At 41.7% G+C, this 20,504-nt stretch overlaps 1 protein-coding gene across 1 annotated transcript in view; it reads left to right on the forward strand.

Annotated features, from left to right (window-relative positions):
* Nucleotides 1-20,504, forward strand: part of Mapk1 (mitogen-activated protein kinase 1) — a 104,767-nt gene continuing 84,263 nt past the window's right edge. Inside the window, exon 1 of the mRNA XM_008842204.1 lies at nt 1-87. Coding sequence (XP_008840426.1) covers nt 5-87 — 83 coding nt within the window. The 5' untranslated portion in view covers nt 1-4. The remainder of the gene's footprint in view (nt 88-20,504) is intronic.

Here is a 20,504-nt window from a genome sequence, read left to right on the forward strand (position 1 = left end):
GGAGATGGTCCGCGGGCAGGTGTTCGACGTGGGGCCGCGCTACACCAACCTCTCGTACATCGGCGAGGGCGCCTACGGCATGGTGTGGTGAGTGTCCGCGCCCGCTCTCAGGCCCGGCCTCACCCGGTCACCCCTACCCCTGCCTGCGGCTGTCCCGGACGCAGCTGCGGCCTCTCCCGCGCCTCGGCCTCGCGCTCGCCGGCGACCCGGACCCCAGGCTTCTTGGCCCGCACGCCCTGGGGCGGGGTCCCCGAGCCGGTGGAGGTTTAGGTGTTGCGGGGGTGCTTTCTGAGCCGACCCTCGCTTGCTGTTGGAGGGGCACTCGGGTACTCCTGGACGCGGTCTCCAGCGCGTACTTTCGAGGCAGCTCTCTTGGGAAGGGAACGGAAGTGCACCATGTCCCCCTCATTTAGTAACATAGCCGCCTTCTTGACGATGGTAAAACCAAGAATTCCATCAAATGCTTGTCCTTGGTGGTGGCGGCGGCGGCCGTGGTTTTGAAAGCCGTTCCGTTCTCCTCCGCTGGTGTGCAGAACACCAAAGTATATTCTCACTCGCTTCTGTGTACGTGAACAGCTTTTATTAAATATCTCCGGTGGAGCTGATGGTGCTTTTCTGTGCAGGTTTTCTAAAAAGCATTAGTGACACCAGTGTTGGTTGTAGGATATTTCAGTCTTGAAGTTTTAAAATGGATTTAAATAACGTAGATTGCGTTTCAGGAAGGATAAGCCAGCATCGCTCTTGGAGTTATTAAAGATGTATTTGGAGTTGGGCCTAATTTGACTTAAAATTCGCCCTTCCTTATCCCAAGAGAGCTCTCTTAACAGTATAAATGTATCCAGGCGTTGGACGCCCGATTACTGTGGACTTTCCCCATTAATGTTTTAAGTGGTCTCTCTCATTCATGTATGTATATGCGCGCGCGCGCGCGCGCACACACACACACACACACACACGCACACACGCTTAATGGAATTCTTGCACAATCACTGACAGTATCTCTTATCTTGATCCAGATCCCTCAGAATTGTTTGGAATGATGATGACGGTATTGTTTTTATAACAAGCTAGCTGTAGTGTCTTGTACTGGTGAAGACTTGTGGAAGTAGATTCTCTTACCCCTAAAATTGTGTGTCTTTCATGCTGAATGCATCGAACTCATTTATTGAATGGCTGGTGTTTAGGTACTGTGCTACTGGAAAGAAAAGATAGCCTCTTTCAGATAAGGTACTGGAGGAAGTCACTTCCCAAGGTCGTAGAACTAGAGCCAGGCTTTGATTATGGGCAGATCCTGTTTCAAATGCTGAAGCTTTTCAGTCATTCCACACTCTTCCTTGATGTTAGTAATAATTTCAGGACTTTAGCATATTTTAGGGATGAACAAGTCTATTTCAGAAATGCATTCAAATTTGAATGGCCATAAATTTAGAAATGCAAGGAAAGATGTGTTTTACCAAGTGTCTTACCTAAATGGAATAATTAACATTCTTTTAAAAAGACTTAATTGAATCATGAATATTTTCTTTAGGAGAAGGATGCTTCATAGTGTACAACTGAAAATTTATGTGAACTCACAGGCCTGGGGGCCAAAAGAGAGATTAAATTAGGTCAGTATTAAAAGAAAGACCTGAACAAACAATGGAGAAAAAGTCCTTCCACATCACATCTGTTTCCACACATCTTTCTGCTCTTGGCACCTGCTGATAAACATGTCAGCGATCTTGTTATGAGATATTCAGGATTGCCCTTCATATTCTGATTTATTTTAAAAATTAGCTTATTTTAAATAGGGGCCAAAAACTTTAGGACTTGTCAGTTGAAATTTTTTTTTCCTCCTCTGATAAAGTGGATTATTAGAGTTAGTTGACCTTTGAAGTCTCTCTTTGTGGTCCAAAGTCCTCTTATAAATCCAAGTTATAATTTTAAGAATAATGCAAATATAATAGAAATTTGCATCCTGGGTCCAGCTTTGTAGCCTTTTATCTCCAGGTTGATAACATTTTATTATTTATTGAATCTTAATTGTAGGTTATTAGCATTAGATCAGTGTTGATTAAATGTTTAAAATGGTTTAAATGTTAATTAGTGATCTTTAAAAACTTAATGCTTTCTGAGGGATTTAAGGATTTTCATCTATTCTTTAGCAGGATTGTCCCCCCTCCCTTTTTTTTTTTTTTCCAAAAGCAGTTCATTGGGAATTGTGCCTATTTTATTTAAGTCTCTTTCCTAATATTATGTGGAAGATAAAAAGACGGGTGTAAGTTGGGCCTTTAAGAGTGGGTGTGGTTTTTAGCTGGGCATGGTGGCGCACGCCTGTAGGACTTGGGAGGCAGAGGCAGGTGGATCTCTTGAGTTCAAGCACAGCCTGGTCTACATAGTGAGTTCCAGGACAGCTGGGGCTACCGGGAGACCCTGCTTCAAAAAAAACAAAAACAAACAAAAAAAGGAGTGGGTGTGATTTTTATAGGCAGATAATAAGAGCAAGTGACAGCTTGAGCTGTGGAATCTAATCCTAGAAAGGTACTTAGGTGGGGCTGGAGAGATGGCTCAGCATTTAAGAACACTGTTATTGCAGAAGACCCACATTCGAATCCCAGCACCCATATGGCAGCTAACAACTGTCCAGTAACTCCAGTTCCAGGGGATCTGACAGTCTCTTTTGTCCTCTGCAGGCATTGCACGACATGGGTGTGCTTCGCTACATGCAGGCAATGCACACACATAAAATAAAATATTTAAAAAAAGGAAAAGTACTTAGGTGGAAATCTATAGAAGATTCTAATGGCAAGGGGAATTTGATTGTTTATTTGTTCATTGGGAAAGCATTGATGTGTTAGACGATCATGGTCATGTTTTTAATTTTAGTGAAGATACATCCACACCTGTGCACTAATTCTGTGTCTGTGGAGGTGAGGAACCTTGAATAGAGAAAAATCAAAGGAACTCTTGTGGGAAGTGGTAGGAAGAATTACTAAAGACAAGTATGGACAGAACCAAAAGCAATGTGACTTACAAGGTAAGAAGAAATCAGGAAAGATGTGATTTAGATTTGAAGATTTCTGAAGTAGGAGACAAGGCTTAGTGTTGATGCTATAATCCAAGAGAAGGGATGCAGTAGGCAGACAGATTTGCCAGGGAGAAATAGTGATTTTTCTCTGTCAGTTTAGTTTGTAGGCCATTCGTGGCTATACAGAAAGCATCTTGACATTTGTAACAAGGGAGCAGGAGCTGGAGATGAAAATATGTGTACAGTGAGTGACAGTTAAAATTTTGAGCAGCACCCTGTAGCTTCTGGAACTCACAACACGGGCCAGGCTGACCTTGAACTCACATAGATCCGCCTGCCTCTGCCTCCTAAGTGCTGGGATTAAAAGCGTGCGTTGCCCTGCCCTGCAGAGCAAGATTCTTCTTTGGGGGGGGGTCATTGGTTTGGTAAAATTGCAAGTATATATGGTCATCTCTTTGGTGTATAATCCTTAGTATTACATAGATTTTTTTTCAGAGAGGTTCATTATAGTTAAGGACCACTGAGAGGAGCTGGAGAGATGCGCTTAGTGGTTAAGAACACTGGTTGCTCTTGCAGAGGACTCAAGTTCAGTTCCTAGCATTCACATGGCATCTCACAACTAATCTCCAGTTCCAGGGGATCAGTGCCATACATGCAGGCAAAACATTCATGCATGTAAAATAAAAAAGTCTTAAAAAATAGAAGAAACAGAACCACTGAGATAAAATGGGAGGAATAAAAGCATCACTGTGAAGAAGGCCAAGACCTGGTGACGTGTAGAAGAATGGCAGGAATGAGGAAGAGGATATCTATTGTCCGATTGATGAATGTTTCAGATAAGTTTAGCTTTTTTAAATAAAGATTAGTTTCTCTCTCTCCCTCTCCCTCCCTCCCTCCCTCCTCCCTCCCTTCCTCCCTCTCTCTCTCTCTCTCTCTCTGTGTGTGTGTGTGTGTGTGTGTGTGTATGTAGGGGTACCCACGGAGATCAGAAGAGGGCATTGGATCCCCTGAAGCTGGAGTTTTATAGGCAGTTGTGAGCTACTCCCATGTGGTGCTGGGAACTGAACTGGGGTCCTCTGTAAGAGCATCAAGTGCTCTTAAGCCACAGAACCATCTCCAGCCCTGGATAGGGTAAATTTGAAATATTGTTTCTAGATCTGACAGGGTTGGGGTACTTAATTGAAGGCCAGGCTGATGGAAACTTGGTAAATTGATGAGAGAAAAATCAGAGAACTGATGCAAAGGGATACCTGCCCCTAGGTGTCAGTGGAATGCATGTTAAGGAAGAAGACAAGAACTGTGATGGGAGAGACCAGAGAAGAAAGAGTGCATGTTATCAGAGGAGCCCAAGGACATGTGGTCATTAAAGGATTGATATTAAATACTGCCGAGAGAGGCTGGGGAGATGGTTCAGCAGTTAAGAACACTGGCTGCTCTTGTAAAGGACCCGGGTTCGGTTCCCAGCACCTGCATGGTGGCTAACAACCATCCATAACTCCAGTTCCAGGGGAATCTGATTCATTCTTCTGACCTCTGCAGCATTGCATGACATGGATGCACATACATTGAGGCAAATTACTCATATACATATTAAAATTTTTTTAAAGGGGTGGGGCAGCTGGAGAGATGGCTCAGTGGTTAAGAACACTGGCTGCTCTTACAGAGGACCTGGGTTCAATTCCTAGCACCAACATGAGGCTAACACTGTCTGTAACTTCAGTTTCAGGGGAATCCCTGACTTCTATGGGCTTTGCCTGACACTTGTGCACTTACTCATATGAAGGCAATACACTCATACATATAAATGAAAATAATAAATTAAAAATAAATACTGCAGCTGGGCATGGTGGCACACACCTTTAATCCCAGCACTCCAGGGACAGAGGCAGGTGGATCTCTGTGAGTTCAAGGCCAGCCTGGACTACCTTGTAAATTTCAGGACAGCTGGGGCTACAGGGAGACTCAGTCTCGAAGAGATAAATAAATAAACAAATAAATAAATAAATAAAGCAGAGAGCAGAAAGAATGCAACTGAGACCAAGCTATTATATTTGTATTTGACCCTCCACTTTAAAAAAAAATAAAAAGATTATTCCAATCAAACTTTTATTGTGTTCATTTTCCTGATAGTTTCTGATAGTACAATGTTTTGTCCTTATAAGATTTTGTGATTAAAATGTTTATTCTGTACTTCCTGTTTAATTTTTAAAAAAGAAGCATGCATTAAATATTCTCCTTGAGCACAATGCAAAGGTGGTTAGCTTTTTTTTTTTTTCTTTTTCCTTTTTTTTTGGAGTCAGGGTCTCGCTTTGTGGACTAGGCTGGCCTTGACTTCTATCTCCATAATGCTGGGACAAAAGGCCTATGCCACCACGCCTGGCTTTTCTTTTCAATGAGAAAACTTGAGAGCATTTAGGTAGCTTTTTCAAGGATATAGCTAGAAAATGGCATGGCAGTAGCTGGGACTATAGCAGTGGTAGAGGGCTTGCCTAGCACAAGTGAAGTTCTAAGTTGCATTCCCAGCACACACACACCCCCAAAAATGACATGACAAAGCAGCCTGTCCTGACTCTTGAGTGACACAAGATTAGAAGTGCTGGAGTGTAAGCTCAGTGGTAGTGCTTGCTTAGCATTCCCAGATTTCATCTGCAGCACCGAAAAACCATGGGGAGGGAGGGAGGGATTGAGAAAGTCATGGCTTCAGTAACTGAAAGTTATGTCTTTTCCTTGTATCACATTTTAGCCTTACTTAAAACTTTCCATAAAGTCATTTGCTCAAAAAATGTTTAACAAGCAAGTGGTTCCTTCATGCTAGTTATCTTCATAGAGGATGTAGTTGGGCAGTAATACAGACTATGTCAGTGCTATATGGGAGAAGTGCTTGAATTGCTGGGTAATAGGGGCTGTTTTCATAAGGCCTTACAGACTTTTTTTTTTTTTTTTTTTTTTTTGGTCTTTTTGAGACAGGGTCTCCCTGTAGCCCCAGCTGTCCTGGAACTCACTGTGTAGACTAGGCTGGGCTTGAACTCAACAGAGATCTGCCTGCCTCTGCCTCCCGAGTGCTGGGATTAAAGGCATGCACAGCCACACCCGGCACAAGGCCTTACAGACTTTTTACCTTGGTGTTAATGTATAGTATATTTTTACCTTTAAAAATTCTTTTTTGGGGGGCCTAGAGAGCACTGGCTGCCCTTGCAGAGGACCTGGGTTTGAGTCCCAGCACCTACATGGCAGCTAACAACTCTGTAACTCCAGTTCCAGGGGAACTAGCATCCTCTTCTGACCTCCAAAGGCATTGCGTGATATGGGTCCACTTACCTACATGCAGGCAGTGCACTCATACACATAAAATTAAAATAATTTTTAAAAAGAATAAAATGCTTTTTAAGAGTCAGGCATGATAGCACATGCCCTTAATCCCAGCACTCAGGAGGCAGAGGCAGGTAAATATCTGAGTTTGAGGCCAGCCTGATCATGGCGAGTTCCACGTCAGCCAGGGCTATACAGTGAGACCCTGTCTCAAAAAAACAAAACAGAAGAAAAGAGAAAAACTTTCTAGGTGGTAATGCATGCAAAGGCACAGCAGTGTGAAAGCAGCACATGGAGTCAGAAAAACCAAACTGGGATGGCTAGAGTTCAGGACCGCTTTGGGAGGAGGCTGGGATAGGCAGAGCTATGTGGGTTGTGGGGGGCGGGATTGGGGGTGTGTTGGGGTTTATTCAAGTACTCCCTTCATCCTTTGATTTTTGTTGTTATCATTGCTTTTGTTTTTGTGTTTAGACCTGGTCTCTTGTAACCTAGGCTAGCCACTGACTCTCCATGGTCTCCTGATCCTCTGGCCCTAGTGCTAGGATTACAGGGTGTGCCAGCACACTCAGCTTTGGATTCAGAAACTTAGATTTAGTTGTTAAACTAATGAATCTTAGATCCTTTTTAGAACCTAAATATATAAGGAGATCAGCTTACATGAACAGCAGAAATGTAATGTGTCTAGCATCCCTCATAATGTACTCCTGGTAGTTAGCTCTACCGGGAACACTATTACACATGAATTTGAGTGTTTTCAGTATTTTTAGTTCTCAGGTATTATAAAGATTCTTATAAAAAGCATCCAATTGAGTTTTCCCAGCAAACGTGTAATTCCCAACCTTGCTCACGTTACAGTACTAATTGAAATACAGTTGAGGGGGAAAAAAAAGTAAAAACAGCCAAGGTGTTTTGATGACTCCGTGCGTGAAAGCACTTACTGTACTAGACTGATGACCTGAGTTCAGTCCCTGAAACCTCTGTGTATTAGTTACTTTTCTGTTGCTGTGGTAAAATACTATGAACAGGCAACTTATAGAAGGAAGAGTTCATTGGCTTACGGGTCCTGAGGGATTAGAGTCCATAATGGTGGAGGACGCATGGCCAGAGTAGAAAGCTGAGCGATCACATCTTTAAGCAGGCACAGGAAGCAGAGAGCTACTGGAAATCCAGCAAGACCTATGAATTCTCAAAACTCTCAAACCCCAGTGATGTATTTCCTCCAGCAAGGCTGCACCTCCTAAAACCTCTCAAAACAGCGCCATCAACTGGGAATAAAATATTCAAATACATGGAGCCTATTGGGGGACATTCTCATTCAATTCACCATGCCATGTAAAGGCTGGGCATGAGACCATGTGTTTGTAAGCACAGCAGTCCTATAGCAGGGTGGGAGCTGAAGGCAGGAGACTCCTTGAAAGACCAGCTAGCCTGGAGTATGCAGCACAGAAACAAAAGGCTGCACTTCAAACAAGATGGAAAGCACCTTCCTCTGACCCACAGACACAAAAATATTTAACAAACATTAGCTTTCTCTCCATCTTACTCTGCTGTTGAACTCTAGAATGTTGTTTGTCCCCTTTTGCTTTACTTTTCCTTTCACTCTGGTTTCCATGCTGTGATATCTAGAAGCATTAGTAGGTTTGTTGCCTCTGTTTCCCTGAGCTTTGAAATGGTCCACACTATGCAAGGCAAAGGGTGGGCTTTCTGAAATGTGCTGAACAGAACCACTGGAGGAGAAAGCTACAAGAATCTCAACAAATTTATAAGTTCCTGTTTCATCAACAAAAAATGAAAGGATTGTGCTTGCTCTGTCTGGTTTTTCAAACAGCCTCCTCTGAGAGCCTTCAAGCTTTACCCCATGAAAAAAATCTCTTCTTTATTGAAGCATCCTTGTATTTTCCTTTCCATGATCTTCTATTCCTCATTTCTCTCCTTTTTTCCTTGTTTTCATTTTCTTGTTGTCTATCACCTTCACAAACATGCTTATCAGGGTGAGCAGGATAAGGAAAGGATTCAATTGCTTTAAAAGTATTAAGACTTGAACAGGAGTAGGGTGTGGTAGTACACGCCTTTAATTCCAGCACTTGGGAGGCAGGGGCAGGTAAATCTCTGTGACATTGAGGCCAGCCTGGTCTACATAGTGAGTTCCAGGCCAACTGGAGCTAAAGGGAGACCTTGTCTTTAAAAACAAAACAAACAAAAAACCCAGGATAGATCCGTGCCAAAAAGTCCCTCTTGGATTAGCAGTCTTAGGGCAAGCTCCGTAAAATGGAAATACAGTGATGTAAACTTTCTACTGCACTACCTACTTTTCTATCGCTATGACAATACCCGCCAAGAAGCAATTTTAGGGAGGGTTTATTTTGGCATACAGTTCATGTCAAAGAAGTATGGCAGCAGGAACAGGAGGCGGCTGGTTGCATTGAGTCCAATCAGGAAGCAGAGAGAAGTAATTTCTTGTGCTTAACTTGCTACCTTCTTTTTAGTCCATGAAATAGTACCACCCACATTTAGAGTGAGTCTTCACACTTCAGTTAACCTAATCAAGATAATCTCTCAGATATGGCCAGAGATTTGTTTCCATAGTAATTCTAAATTGGGTCATGTTGACAAGATTAACCTCATCTGGTTAGTGTTCCATTTATTACTCCTTTGAACTAAAACGGTCTGGCAAGACATGGCTCTTTGCTGACCTTAATCTCTGGGAATAGCTTTTTTGGAATGTAAAGCAGCATGTATAGATAGGAAAATACCAGATATTGTGTGTCAAGTTCTAGTTGTTTAATCTTGGGCAATTCACATTCATTCTTTGATTTCAGTTAAAGATCTTTTGTGCCAGGCGTAGTAAGCCATCTTCCCTGCCTTCCTCAAGAATGTTGTACTGTTATGTTGGGGCAAAGAGATAAGGAAATAAGTTACTGTGTAACATGGTGTGTTCTCTCTGCAGAGGTAAAAACACTTAAGAGAATCTGGGCATAGTGCCATATGCCTTCAGTTCCAGCTCTGGGGAAGCAGAGGCAGGTGGAGCTCTGTGCTCAAAGCTAACCTGGTCTACATAATGAGTTCCAGGCCAGCTGGGGCTACAAGGAGACCCCATTCAACTCTCCCCAAAAACACTTAGGAGAACATTCTGGACAGAGTATTTAACTTTATCTGGGCTTCTTACTTTCTGATTAATTCAACAGATAGAATGGGTGTTAGGTGATGTTCAATGTGTGCACCATTGAACAAAATATATAGCCTTAAAGGATTTAGCTCATGGTCTAGGAAGCCTGGTTGAGTGGAATGTTTTGAAGATATGGTAACAAAGGCCTGGTCAGGGTGATGGCTTTGAGTTCCTTCTTATGAACTTCCTTTATTTTTTTTTCCTGGCACTTAACCCACAAACAGTTCTGAAATAACTTTAAAAATCACTTAATTTTTTTTTTTTTAATTAAGAGCTGTTATAGCTTGAATCTGGAGTGTTGTTCCACATGCTTTTTTTTTTTAAGTGTTTTTTTAAGTTGGTTTGGTAGTGGGGTACACATGCACATAGTATATGTACTTGCTTGTGAAGGGTCTCCCTATAGCCCCAGCTGGCCTGGAATTCACTGTGTAGACCAAGCTGGCCTTGAACTCAGAGATCTGCCTGCCTCTGCCTTCAGAGTGCTGGGGCTAAAGTGCGCCACCATGCCTGGCCTAAAAGATACTTAATTTTAAATAGCTTTCATTGGTAGCTTGTTAGTTTGTATTTGGGCAACTGGAAACTAAAAATGCTTTATGTACAATCCTGTTTAAGTTCCAGTAGTAACAGATTATATTTGTTGTGGGGTTTTTGTTTTTTTACATGTGTCCCTTAACATTTTTAAAATTTGGAGTCATATCGTGATTATTCCTTCTATTTAAGAATCATTCTATGGGCCAACACAATGGCTCCATGGGTAAAGGTGCTTGCTGCCAAGCCTGATGACCTCATTTCAATCCCTAGGACCCACACAGTGGAAGGAGAGAACAGATTGGCACAAGTTGTCCTCTACACATGTGCCATGGCACATGTGCCACCCCAATTTAAAAAATTAATGTAAGCCGGGAGGGGTGGCGCCCGCCTGTAGTCCCAGCACGTCGGAGGCAGAGGCAGGCAGATCTCTGTGAGTTGAAGGCCAGTCTGGTCTACATAGTGAGTTCTGGGACAGCTGGGGCTACAGGGAGACCCTGTCTCAAAAAAAAAAAAAAAAGACTAAAAAAAAAATTAATGTAATAAAAGATTAAATGTATAATTTTAAGCTGAGCATGGTATCACACATATCTTTAGTTCCAGCACTCTGGAGGCAAAGGCAGATGGATCTGAGTCCAAGGCTACATAGATCCTCTCTCAAAAAAGAAAATAATAATTCTAAGGGTTTGGGATGTAGCTCACTGGTGGAACACTTGCCCAATATATTTGAGGCCCTGGGTTTGATTGCCAACAAACCCCTTGCTACTGCACATCAAAAAAAATCATTCTTAAGAAATGAAATGATCATAGCCATGAAAATTAAGTTTCTTCTTAGTCATTAAGGATCTTTTGTTGTTGTCTTTTATTTATTTATTTTTATATATTTTCTTTAGTTTTTTTTTCTTTTTTTTTTTTTTTTTTTAATATATGAGTGTATTGCCTGCATGTATGTGAGTGCACCCGTGTCATGCAGGGCCTTGCTGCGGAGGTCAGAAGAGGGCTTCGGATTCCCCTGGAACTGGAGTTAAGGATGGTTCGTAGCCGCCATGTGAGTGCTGGGAAGCAAACCCGGGTCCTCTGCAAGAGCAATCAGTGCTCTTAACCACTAAGCCATCTCTCCAGCCCCTTATTATTTTTATTTTATGTGTATGAGTGTTTTGCCTGCATGTAAGTGAGTGTTCCTGTGTTGTGCAATGCCTCGGAGGTTTTGGATTCCCCCTAGAACTGGAGTTAAGGACGGTTCATAGCCACCACATGGGTGCTGGGAATTGAACCCAGGTCCTCTGTAAGAGCAGTCAGTGCTCTTAACTGCTGAGCCATTTTTCCAGCCCCAAGATCTTTTAGAGAACTTTAAACTGTATCACTTAGATTTGCTATGTTAATTAAGAGCAGTTATAGTTTGAATCTGGAGTACCTGCTACATGCTTTTTTTTTTTTTTTTTGCCTTTTTGAGACAGGGTCTCCCTGTAGCCCCAGCTGTCCTGGAACTCACTATGTAGACCAGGCTGGCCTTGAACTCACAGAGATCTGCCTGCCTCTGCCTCCCAAGTGCTAGGACTACAGGCATGTGCCACCACGCCTGGCTTTTTTCTTTTTTTTTTTTTTTTTTTAAGTATTTGGTCCTCTAGCTTGTAGTGGAGTGTGCGCACACATACATGTACTTGCTTGCGTACATGTGCATGCAGATTTATTTATCTGTTTATTTTATTTTTTGATCTTTGAGACAGGGTCTCCCTATAGCCCCAGCTGTCCCTGGAACTCACTATGTAGACCAGGCTGGCCTTGAACTCACAGAGATCTGCCTGCCTCTGCCTCCCAAGTGCTGGGACTATAGGCGTGCATGCAGATTTATACGCACATATGTATGTGTATATGTGGAGGCCAAAGGTCAGTATTAGACATCTTCCTCACTGCTGTTCACTTATTTTTTTTAAGACAGGGTTTCTCACTGAGCCTGGAGCTCACCAAGTTGGCTAGACTGGCTGACCATCAAGCCCTAGGAATCTGCCTTTCTCCCCCTCCCCAGTGCTGGGATTATGTGCTGCTGTGCCCAGCATAGGGTATTGGGGATCTGAATTCAGGTCCTCTTGTTTGTGTGACAAACACTGTTCACTGAGCCTTCTTCCCAACTGCCTATAGTGTTTTTCCTGGAACTGGAGTTAAAGATGATTTTGATTTGCTATGTAGGTACTGATAATTAAACCCAGTTCAGTTCCTCTGCAAGAGCAGCAAGTGCTCTTAATTGCTGAGACATTTCTCCAGCCCCATAAACCCTTTAAAGTTTGTCATAGCAGTGAACAAAATACTTGCTGTTGACAAGTTTCCATCTTCAAGCCCAGGTGCTGGAGGTGTGACTGATACATGAGTTTTCCAAGGGGCCAAATTCAGAGACTGCAGCTTCTTTTCAAGATCATGATCCTTTATTTTGCAGTTTTTGTTTTTTAATAATTTATTTATAATTTTTATTTTGTGTGTATTCATGTATTGCCTGCATGTAGGTAAGTGCATCAGGGTTGTGCAATGCCCACAGTAGAAGAGGCTGCCAGATCCCCTGGAACTGGAGTTATGGACAGTTGTTAGCTCCCATGTGGGTGCTGGGATTTGAACCCAGGTCTTCTGCAAGAACAACCAGTGTTCTTGACTGCTGAGACATCTCTGTAGCCCCAGGTTTTTTTTTTTGTTGTTGTTGTTGTTGTTGTTGTTGTTTTTAAACTTGTGAGTTAACAAGTTCTTTTAAAACTACTCCTATCGGGGCTGGAGAGATAGCACAGCAGTTAAGAACACTGACTGTTCTTGCAGAAGGCCCAGGTTCGATCCCAGCACCCACATGGCAGCTAACAACTGTCCATAACTCCACTTCCAGGGGATCCTACAGTCTCTTCTGTCCTCTGCGGGCATTGCATGGCACCGGTGCACTTACCTACATGCAGGCCATGCATGCATACACATAAAATAAAAATAGTAAATAAAATATTTTTTAAAATACTCGTATCTCCCTTAAAAGATGAAACCTCACTCACCTCTTTATACTGACTACACTGATTTTTTAAAAAATGTCAGCCAAACAGTAAGCAAAAGGAGTCTGTCTCTAGCCTTCTACCTTTTCTTTGTGTGTGTGGGGGGGAGAGTATGCATCTTTGTGGAGGCCAGAGGTCAAACTCGGGTGTCAGTCCTCAGGAGTTGTCCACCTTGTGGTTTTTTTTTTTTTTGTATGTATTTATGTGTGTCATATGTGCATGCAGGTGTGTATGCATTTGTGCTTGCCTGTGTGGAGATCAAATGTCAGTGTTGACTGTCTTAATCAGTCTCCATGTTATTTATTTTAGTCTTTTTTGAGATAGAGTCTCCCTGTATCCCCAGCTGCCCTGGAACTTGCTATGTAAACCAAGCTGGCCTTGATCTCAAGAGAGCCACCTGCCTCTGCCTCCTGTGAGCTGGGATTAAAGATGCAAGGCACCATGCCCCACAAGCTCAATCTTATTTTAAAGAATTTTTAAAAATTCATTGTGTATGTAGGTCACAGGAAAACTTTCAGAATTAGGAGTCAGTTCTCTTCAACCTTTATGTGAGTTCCAGGGATTGAACTTAGTTTGGCAGGCTTGAACATCAAGTGCTTTTACCTGCCAGCCCTCTTCATATTTTTTTAAGACTGAGTCTCATTGACCCTGGAACTCATCAATTCAACTACGCTGGGTGGGCATTGAGCTCCAGGTGTCTGTAACTCCCCAGAACTGGTATTAACTGATGGTCAAGTTCTGGGCTGGTGTTTCAAGGTTCTTGAGCTCTTATTCAAGAATGAAATAAAAGACCACACAGATTGTAAAAGTAGCAAGAATACTTTATTTATAAAGCAAAGCAGTAGAAGAGGTTAGGTTATGCTGTAAGAGAGCACCAGGCCACATGAGTGACTATACCCAAAGGCCCCAATTATTGTTTGGGGCTTCCTTTTATTGGGTTCAAAAGAAGGAGGAGTTTGGTTGCTAAGGGGCATAGCACAGACAGTTCTCTGTTTTGATTGACAGTCTTGTATTATGTAGGCCTTTGGTCACTGTGCATGACACTTCTCATAATGCCTCTGATTTTAATCATATCCACACTTAATTATGCATAGGCAAAAATGGTAAATAAAGAATTCTAAAAGTTCACTTGGGACATAGTTTTGCTTTATTAGGCATGCAGGCTAGATTGGTGCTCTTCCTTTCACCTGGATACATTGGGAATGTGTTTGAATTGAAGCTGTCCAAATTTGATAAAATAATAAGGGAGGTGAAACTTACTCTGTTGTTCAGAGTGGGGTCATCCAGCTCAAGGCAAGTGGGGGGGGGTGTCCTAGGTTGGATAACAGGTTGTTAGGTATATTGTACAGAGAGGGGTATGTGTGCATAGTCCTGCAGGTTAAGTCTCAGAGGCCACCATGTGCATTATTAGAAGAGAGGTATGTATAGCTCAAACCAGGTAGAGCCCTAGGTTACCAAGTTATTCTCTGCTTGCTGCATCCCTGGGTTTACAAACCTGCCCCACCCTGTCCTGGTTTTTACCTGGGTGCTGGAGGTCTGAATTCAGGTCCTCATGCTTGCATGGCAAGCATTTTACCAACAACCATCTCCTTAGCCCTTCCCACCTTGTTTTTGAAACAGAGTGTCTCATTGAGACCTGGGATTTGTCAGTTAGGCTAGATTTACTGGTCAGCAAACCCCAGGGATCCCCATCTCCATCTCCCCAGAGCTGGGATTCCAGGCATGTACCACTACACCTGGCTTTTTGCATGGGTGCTGGGGATCAAACTCAGGTCCTCGTGCTTGCATAGCAAGCACTTTAGCAACTGAGCTATTTCTAGCCCCTATCTTTTCTTTTAAAACAATTCTATAATAACTACCATAAAATTCTAAGTGCTCAGTTCAGTGATTTCTAGTAATTTATGATCATTCAACCATCACCACAATCCATTTTAGATCATAAGCATCATTTGAAAAAATTGCCTCTTGTAATTTGTCATAAATTCTCCTGAAGCCCCTACCTCAACCCTGATCTTTCTGTTGTGTATATTCTAGAATTTTCATAAAAATGGAATACCAAGATGTACATTTCTGTATCTGCTATAGTTTTCATTTAAAATGTTTTTGTAATTCATCCACTTTACCAGCACCAGTAGTTTGTTCCTTTTGGTCATCAAATAGTAATTCACTGAATGGATGTGGTAGAAGATAGACATTTGCAATATTTCCAGTTCTTGTCTATTACGGACACTGCCACTATGAACATTTATGTGTAGACATAACATTTTGATTTCCTTGGGTGGGTATCTATAAGTGTGGTTCCTGGGTTATTAATGTGTGGGGATTCTTGTTGTTTTTAAGGTAAAGGAGCAAGCTAATTTTATTTAGAACCATAAGACCACATGAGGGGCTAGAGAGATGGCTCAGTAGTTAAGAACACTTGCTGTTGTGAGTTTGGTTCCTAGCCTAGCATACATATTGGGCCTCTTATAACCTCTTGTAATTGCAGCTCTAAGAGATCCAGTGCCCTCTTCTGGCCTCCACAGGCACCTGCACACACATGACAGTCACACAGGCATGAATATATACACATAAATAAAAACTAAAATCTTTTTTAATTGCAAATGAAGGGTCTGGTGCTTAAATTTAAATTTCATTTAATTTTCATTTAAATTTCATTTGCTTAAGTTGCAAATGAAGGGTCTGGTAGTTCAGTGGTAGAATACCCGTTGAGCATGTACTAGGTCTTGTGTTTGATACTGCAGCAGCAGAGAAGAAAAAGAAACAAAAAGACTGAGAATGAATTTGTGGAAAAAAACAAGAGAGTGCCATTTTGTACTGGTCACTGAGATAGGGTGAACAAAAATGACTCTGCCCTTAAGAAACTTGTGCTTCAAGCAGGGTGTGGTGGCACACACCTTTAATCCCTGTTAGGCAGAGAAGGGATGTCTGTGAGTTCAAGGCCAGCCTGAACTACATATGGAGTTCCAGGTCAGGTGGGGCCTCAGGAAGACCCTGTCTCAAAAAGACCAAAAAAAAGAATAAGAAACTTGCCTTTCATTGGAGAAGGAAGGCCGCTATGTGTACTTAAGGTTTTAGTTAATGGGTAAGTGAACTGAAGAATACTAAAAGGAGTTAAGGAGTATGAAGTTTAAATATTTTTAAAGGCCAGGTGTGGTGGCGCCTGCCTGTGTATGTATGAGTATGGGCATGTGCATGCCATGACACACATGTGGAGGAGGTCAAAGGACAACTTTCAGAAGTCAGTTCTCTCCTATTTGTTCCAGGGATTGAACTCAGCATCAGCTTTGCACAGCAAACACTTTTACCAACTCAGCCATCACCAGCCCCAAAGTAGTTTTGTCTCTGAACCATTTGAAATGAATTCCTAATACAGTTCACCTGAACATATTTGTGTCCAAACAAGGACACACCTACAGAGCCATAACACAGCTGCTGCTGCCATGAAGGAATTACCATTGACACATTACTGTTGGTATAACTACTGGCTGCTTTTCACACCTCATTCAACCTTTGTCATCTTTTTTTTTTTTTTTTTTTTTTTTTTTTTTTTTTGGTCTTTTTTGAGACAGGGTCTCCCTGTAGCCCCAGCTGTCCTGGAACTCACTATGTCAACCAGGCTGGCCTTGAACTCACAGAGATCCGCCTGCCTCTGCCTCCCGAGTGCTGGGATTAAAGGCGTGCGCCACCACACCTGGTTCTTTGTCATCTTTAAGCAGTTTCACAGACTTTGGCTTTAATGGCCTTAACACTGTATGTGTGTCTACCTGTATGTGTACATTGGTTGTCTTCCTCAATCGCTCTACATCTTTATTTTTTATTTTTTTGAGACAAGAGTCTCCCTGTAGCCCCAGCTGGCCTAGAGCTTGCTATATAGGCCAGGTTGGCCTGGAGATCCTCCTGCCTCTGCCTCCTAGGTGCTGGGATTAATGACCTGCACTACCACACCCAACTTTCCACCTTATTTTTGTAAGCCAACTTCCTACTTCCACACATGCATACATTACACACACACACACACACACACACACACACACACGGGGTCGGGGAGGAGAACAAAGCTAAAACAAGGGAAAAAACCAATATACTGTCACAGGTAATATTTAAATTACCAGTGAACCCAACCCAAGCTTACAAAATAAAGAGTAATGCCTACAGAATTTACCTTGGCTACAGGACTTCTCTTTAGTTAGTAAGTTAGTCTGGGATACTGCTGTTTGCTTTGGAGTTTCTTTTTACTCTAGCATTACTGAACCTCTCCTCAAATAAATTTATATCTTTTCTCATTAAATCATCTTTGTTTCTATTCCATGTTTGGATCAGATGGCTCTGAAAAGAAACACATGCATACAAGTTTAGACCTTTCCCACAAGTTAGACCTTCAGAGCCATGAAAGCATATACAAATATTTAATGGCAAGGCATGGTGGCACATTCCTGCAGCTTGCAATGCCAGCAGTTGGGAGGTGGAGGTAAGAGATCAACCTGGGGACAGAGCAAAGACCTTGTATCAAAAGGTAAAAAGAAAAATTAATGTTTTCCACACCAGTGAAAAAAATAGCTTGTTTTTATTTTAAGACTGTTGCAGAGACTGTGGATTTAGCTCAGTGATAGAGCACTTGCCTAGTGTGTGAACCCCTGATTTGATTTGATCCCTGTACTGTTTTTTAAAAAAAACAACAGTGGCCGGGTGTGGTGGCGCATGCCTTTAATCCCAGCACTCGAGAGGCAGAAGCAGGCGGATCTCTGAGATCCTGGTCTCCATAGCGAATCCAGGCCAGCTGGGGCTACATGGAGACCCTGTCTCAAAAAGACCAAAAAGAAAAAAATAAATAAATAAAAATAAAACCAATAGCATATTCAGCCTCTGTACTGAGTGAGACATTGTGCTATGATTGCATTTGCTAGTATTTTCAAGTAATCTTTTGGGACAGTCCTAATCACTTACCATTCACTGACAATAAAATTTGTATTTTCAAAGAATATTATAAATTCTTTAATCCAAAGATCAGAAAAAAAAAATTTGTAGTTCTCTGTCCACTCTGACATAATTGTTAGGAAGAGTCATTTGTTTATGGCCACCTAAAAGTGTGACAGAAATAGTCATAAAAACGCCCCAGTGTCTTGTAATAACATTAGAAAGGTTTCCAGTAACAACAGCAGGGCAGAATTTAGTATTCTATAGCTAGTAAATTTTATGAGACTTTGTAAGTTCCCAAGCAAACCTCATAGAAAACACAAGATAGTCAAAAATCTTTTGTGTTCTATACAGTCTGTAGAATGATCGGCCACAGCTGTGCTTTGGTTTTGAATGAGTGCAAGTAGCAGATAAATAGTAAACATCATCAAATTGATGTTTACAGCATCTAGCAGAAATCAACTACGGAAACCCTGCTAAAACTATAATGCTGGAATTACTGATTGAAGATTTTTTGTGATTTTTTTTAAAAAATTGTTTTGAAACAGGTCTCCTTGTAGCCCCAGCTGGCATGTAACTTGCTGTGTAGACCAGGCTGGCCTTGAACTCACAGCTGCCTGCTTCTGCCTCCCAAATGCTGGGATTAAAGGCATGTGCCACCTCGCCCAGCCTGATTGAGGATCCATGCACCTCTGAGGAGGGGGTACAGGGTAAATAGAAGGGAATGATAGAACAGACACCAAAGGAGAGACTATCTGTAAGATTTGAGTGTTTTATTTTAGAGGAGGTTATAGGAATAGCATCAAAGAGTAAAGACAGGTTTTAATAGGACTGTTAAAATTTTCTTAAAAGTTTAAATCATTTTTGAGTTTTGGTCACAAATATGTTACATACACAGGAAGATCATATTGGCTATTTACACAGCTAAGATAGTTGAGTGTGGCGGCATATACTTTAATCCCAGCATGTGGGAGGCAGAGACAGGCAGATCTGAGATTGAGGCCATCCTGGTCTACATACTGAGTTCTAGGTCAGCTAGGGCTACAGGGGGACTCTTTCTCAAAAGACAGGTTAAGATAGTCCAAGATAATGTTGACTTTGGACCTGTAACATTTCAACTTTTCACACTTATTTGAAGTTTTGACGTACAAGTATAACTCACTGATGTTTTAGCATAGATGTAGTATAGAAGTATTATATTTAATGTTAAAATAATGAAAACATGGTTGGGGATTTAGCTCAGTGGTAGAGCACTTGCTTAGCAAGTGCAAGGACCTGGGTTCGGTGCTCAGCTCCCCCCCAAAAAAACATGCTTTAAAGAAGCAAAGACAATAGGTAAAGGAGACATGTACTTTTGGGGGGGGGGGCGGAGACAGGGTCTCCCTGTAGCCTCAGCAGGTCTGGAGGTCCCTACGTAGACCAGGCTGTCCTTGAACTCACAGAGATCCACCTGCCTCTGCCTCCCCAGTGCTGGGGTTAAATGTCTGGCTAGAAACACGTACTCTTATTTAACTTTGAAGACTTTAAAGATAGATAACCCCAAAATAGTTTAAGGTAGGGGGTGTGAGCAAACAGTTATACCACAAGGACCTAATATTAAACCTGTCTTAAAGTCCTTATCAGATCAAGCATAGTCATTTCATCACTGAGAAATAACCCACTAAAAATTTAAACATCTTGTAAATATAGTAGGACTTTAAAAATATAAAAGTATAAGTGTTTTCCTTTAGGCTGGAGGGAGTCATAATTAGTCACAATTGTTTAGTTAATTATTAATCTAGACAACTGAAGATCATAGGCCCAATAAAATTTTGTACGCCAGGCCAAATTTGTAAATTTAAAATTTTGCCCAGTAAGATAAGATCTATGATCACTGTATAATTTACGCAGTAGGAAAACCTATTTGGAAGAATATAATCATAGGTTTGAAATATCTCATTTAGTAAGAGATAAAATGCTTATTTTTGTAAGCCTGCTTTTTTTTTTTAATATTTTTTATTTTTTTATGTATATGCATGTATTGCTTGCATGTAGGTAAGTGCACCCGTGTCATGCAATGCCCTCAGAGGATAGAGGAGGCTGTCAGATCCCCTGGAACTGGAGTTATGAACAGTTGTTAGCTGCCATGTAGGTGCTGGGATTCGAACTGGGGTCTCTGCTGAGCTCTCTCGAGCCCCGTAAGCCTGCTTTTGTAAACACAAAGATTTGATACACATTTTTATATTTTTTAATTTGTTGTTGATGGGTTTTTGTTTTGTTTTTTTTCCAGTCTTTATGAGACAGGGTCTCCCTCTAGCCCCAGCTGGCCTGGAACTCACTATGTAGACCAGGCTGGCCTTGAGATCCGCCTGCCTCTGCCTCCTGAGTGCTGGGATTAACACCACACCCGGCTTTGATACACATTTTTAGGAGAACAATACTTAAGAAAACTTCGTTGTAATAGAGAATGGGCATCAGAATCATCTGGTTATAACAGATTTTTGATCTTAGTAGTTATAATTACTTAAATTTGAACTATGTTATAATCATCCTTTACAACTTTTTATATATATATATATAT

Source organism: Nannospalax galili, unplaced genomic scaffold (assembly GCF_000622305.1).
Source record: "Nannospalax galili isolate Female #2095 unplaced genomic scaffold, S.galili_v1.0 scaffold321, whole genome shotgun sequence".
Classification (NCBI taxonomy): Eukaryota; Metazoa; Chordata; class Mammalia; order Rodentia; family Spalacidae; genus Nannospalax; species Nannospalax galili.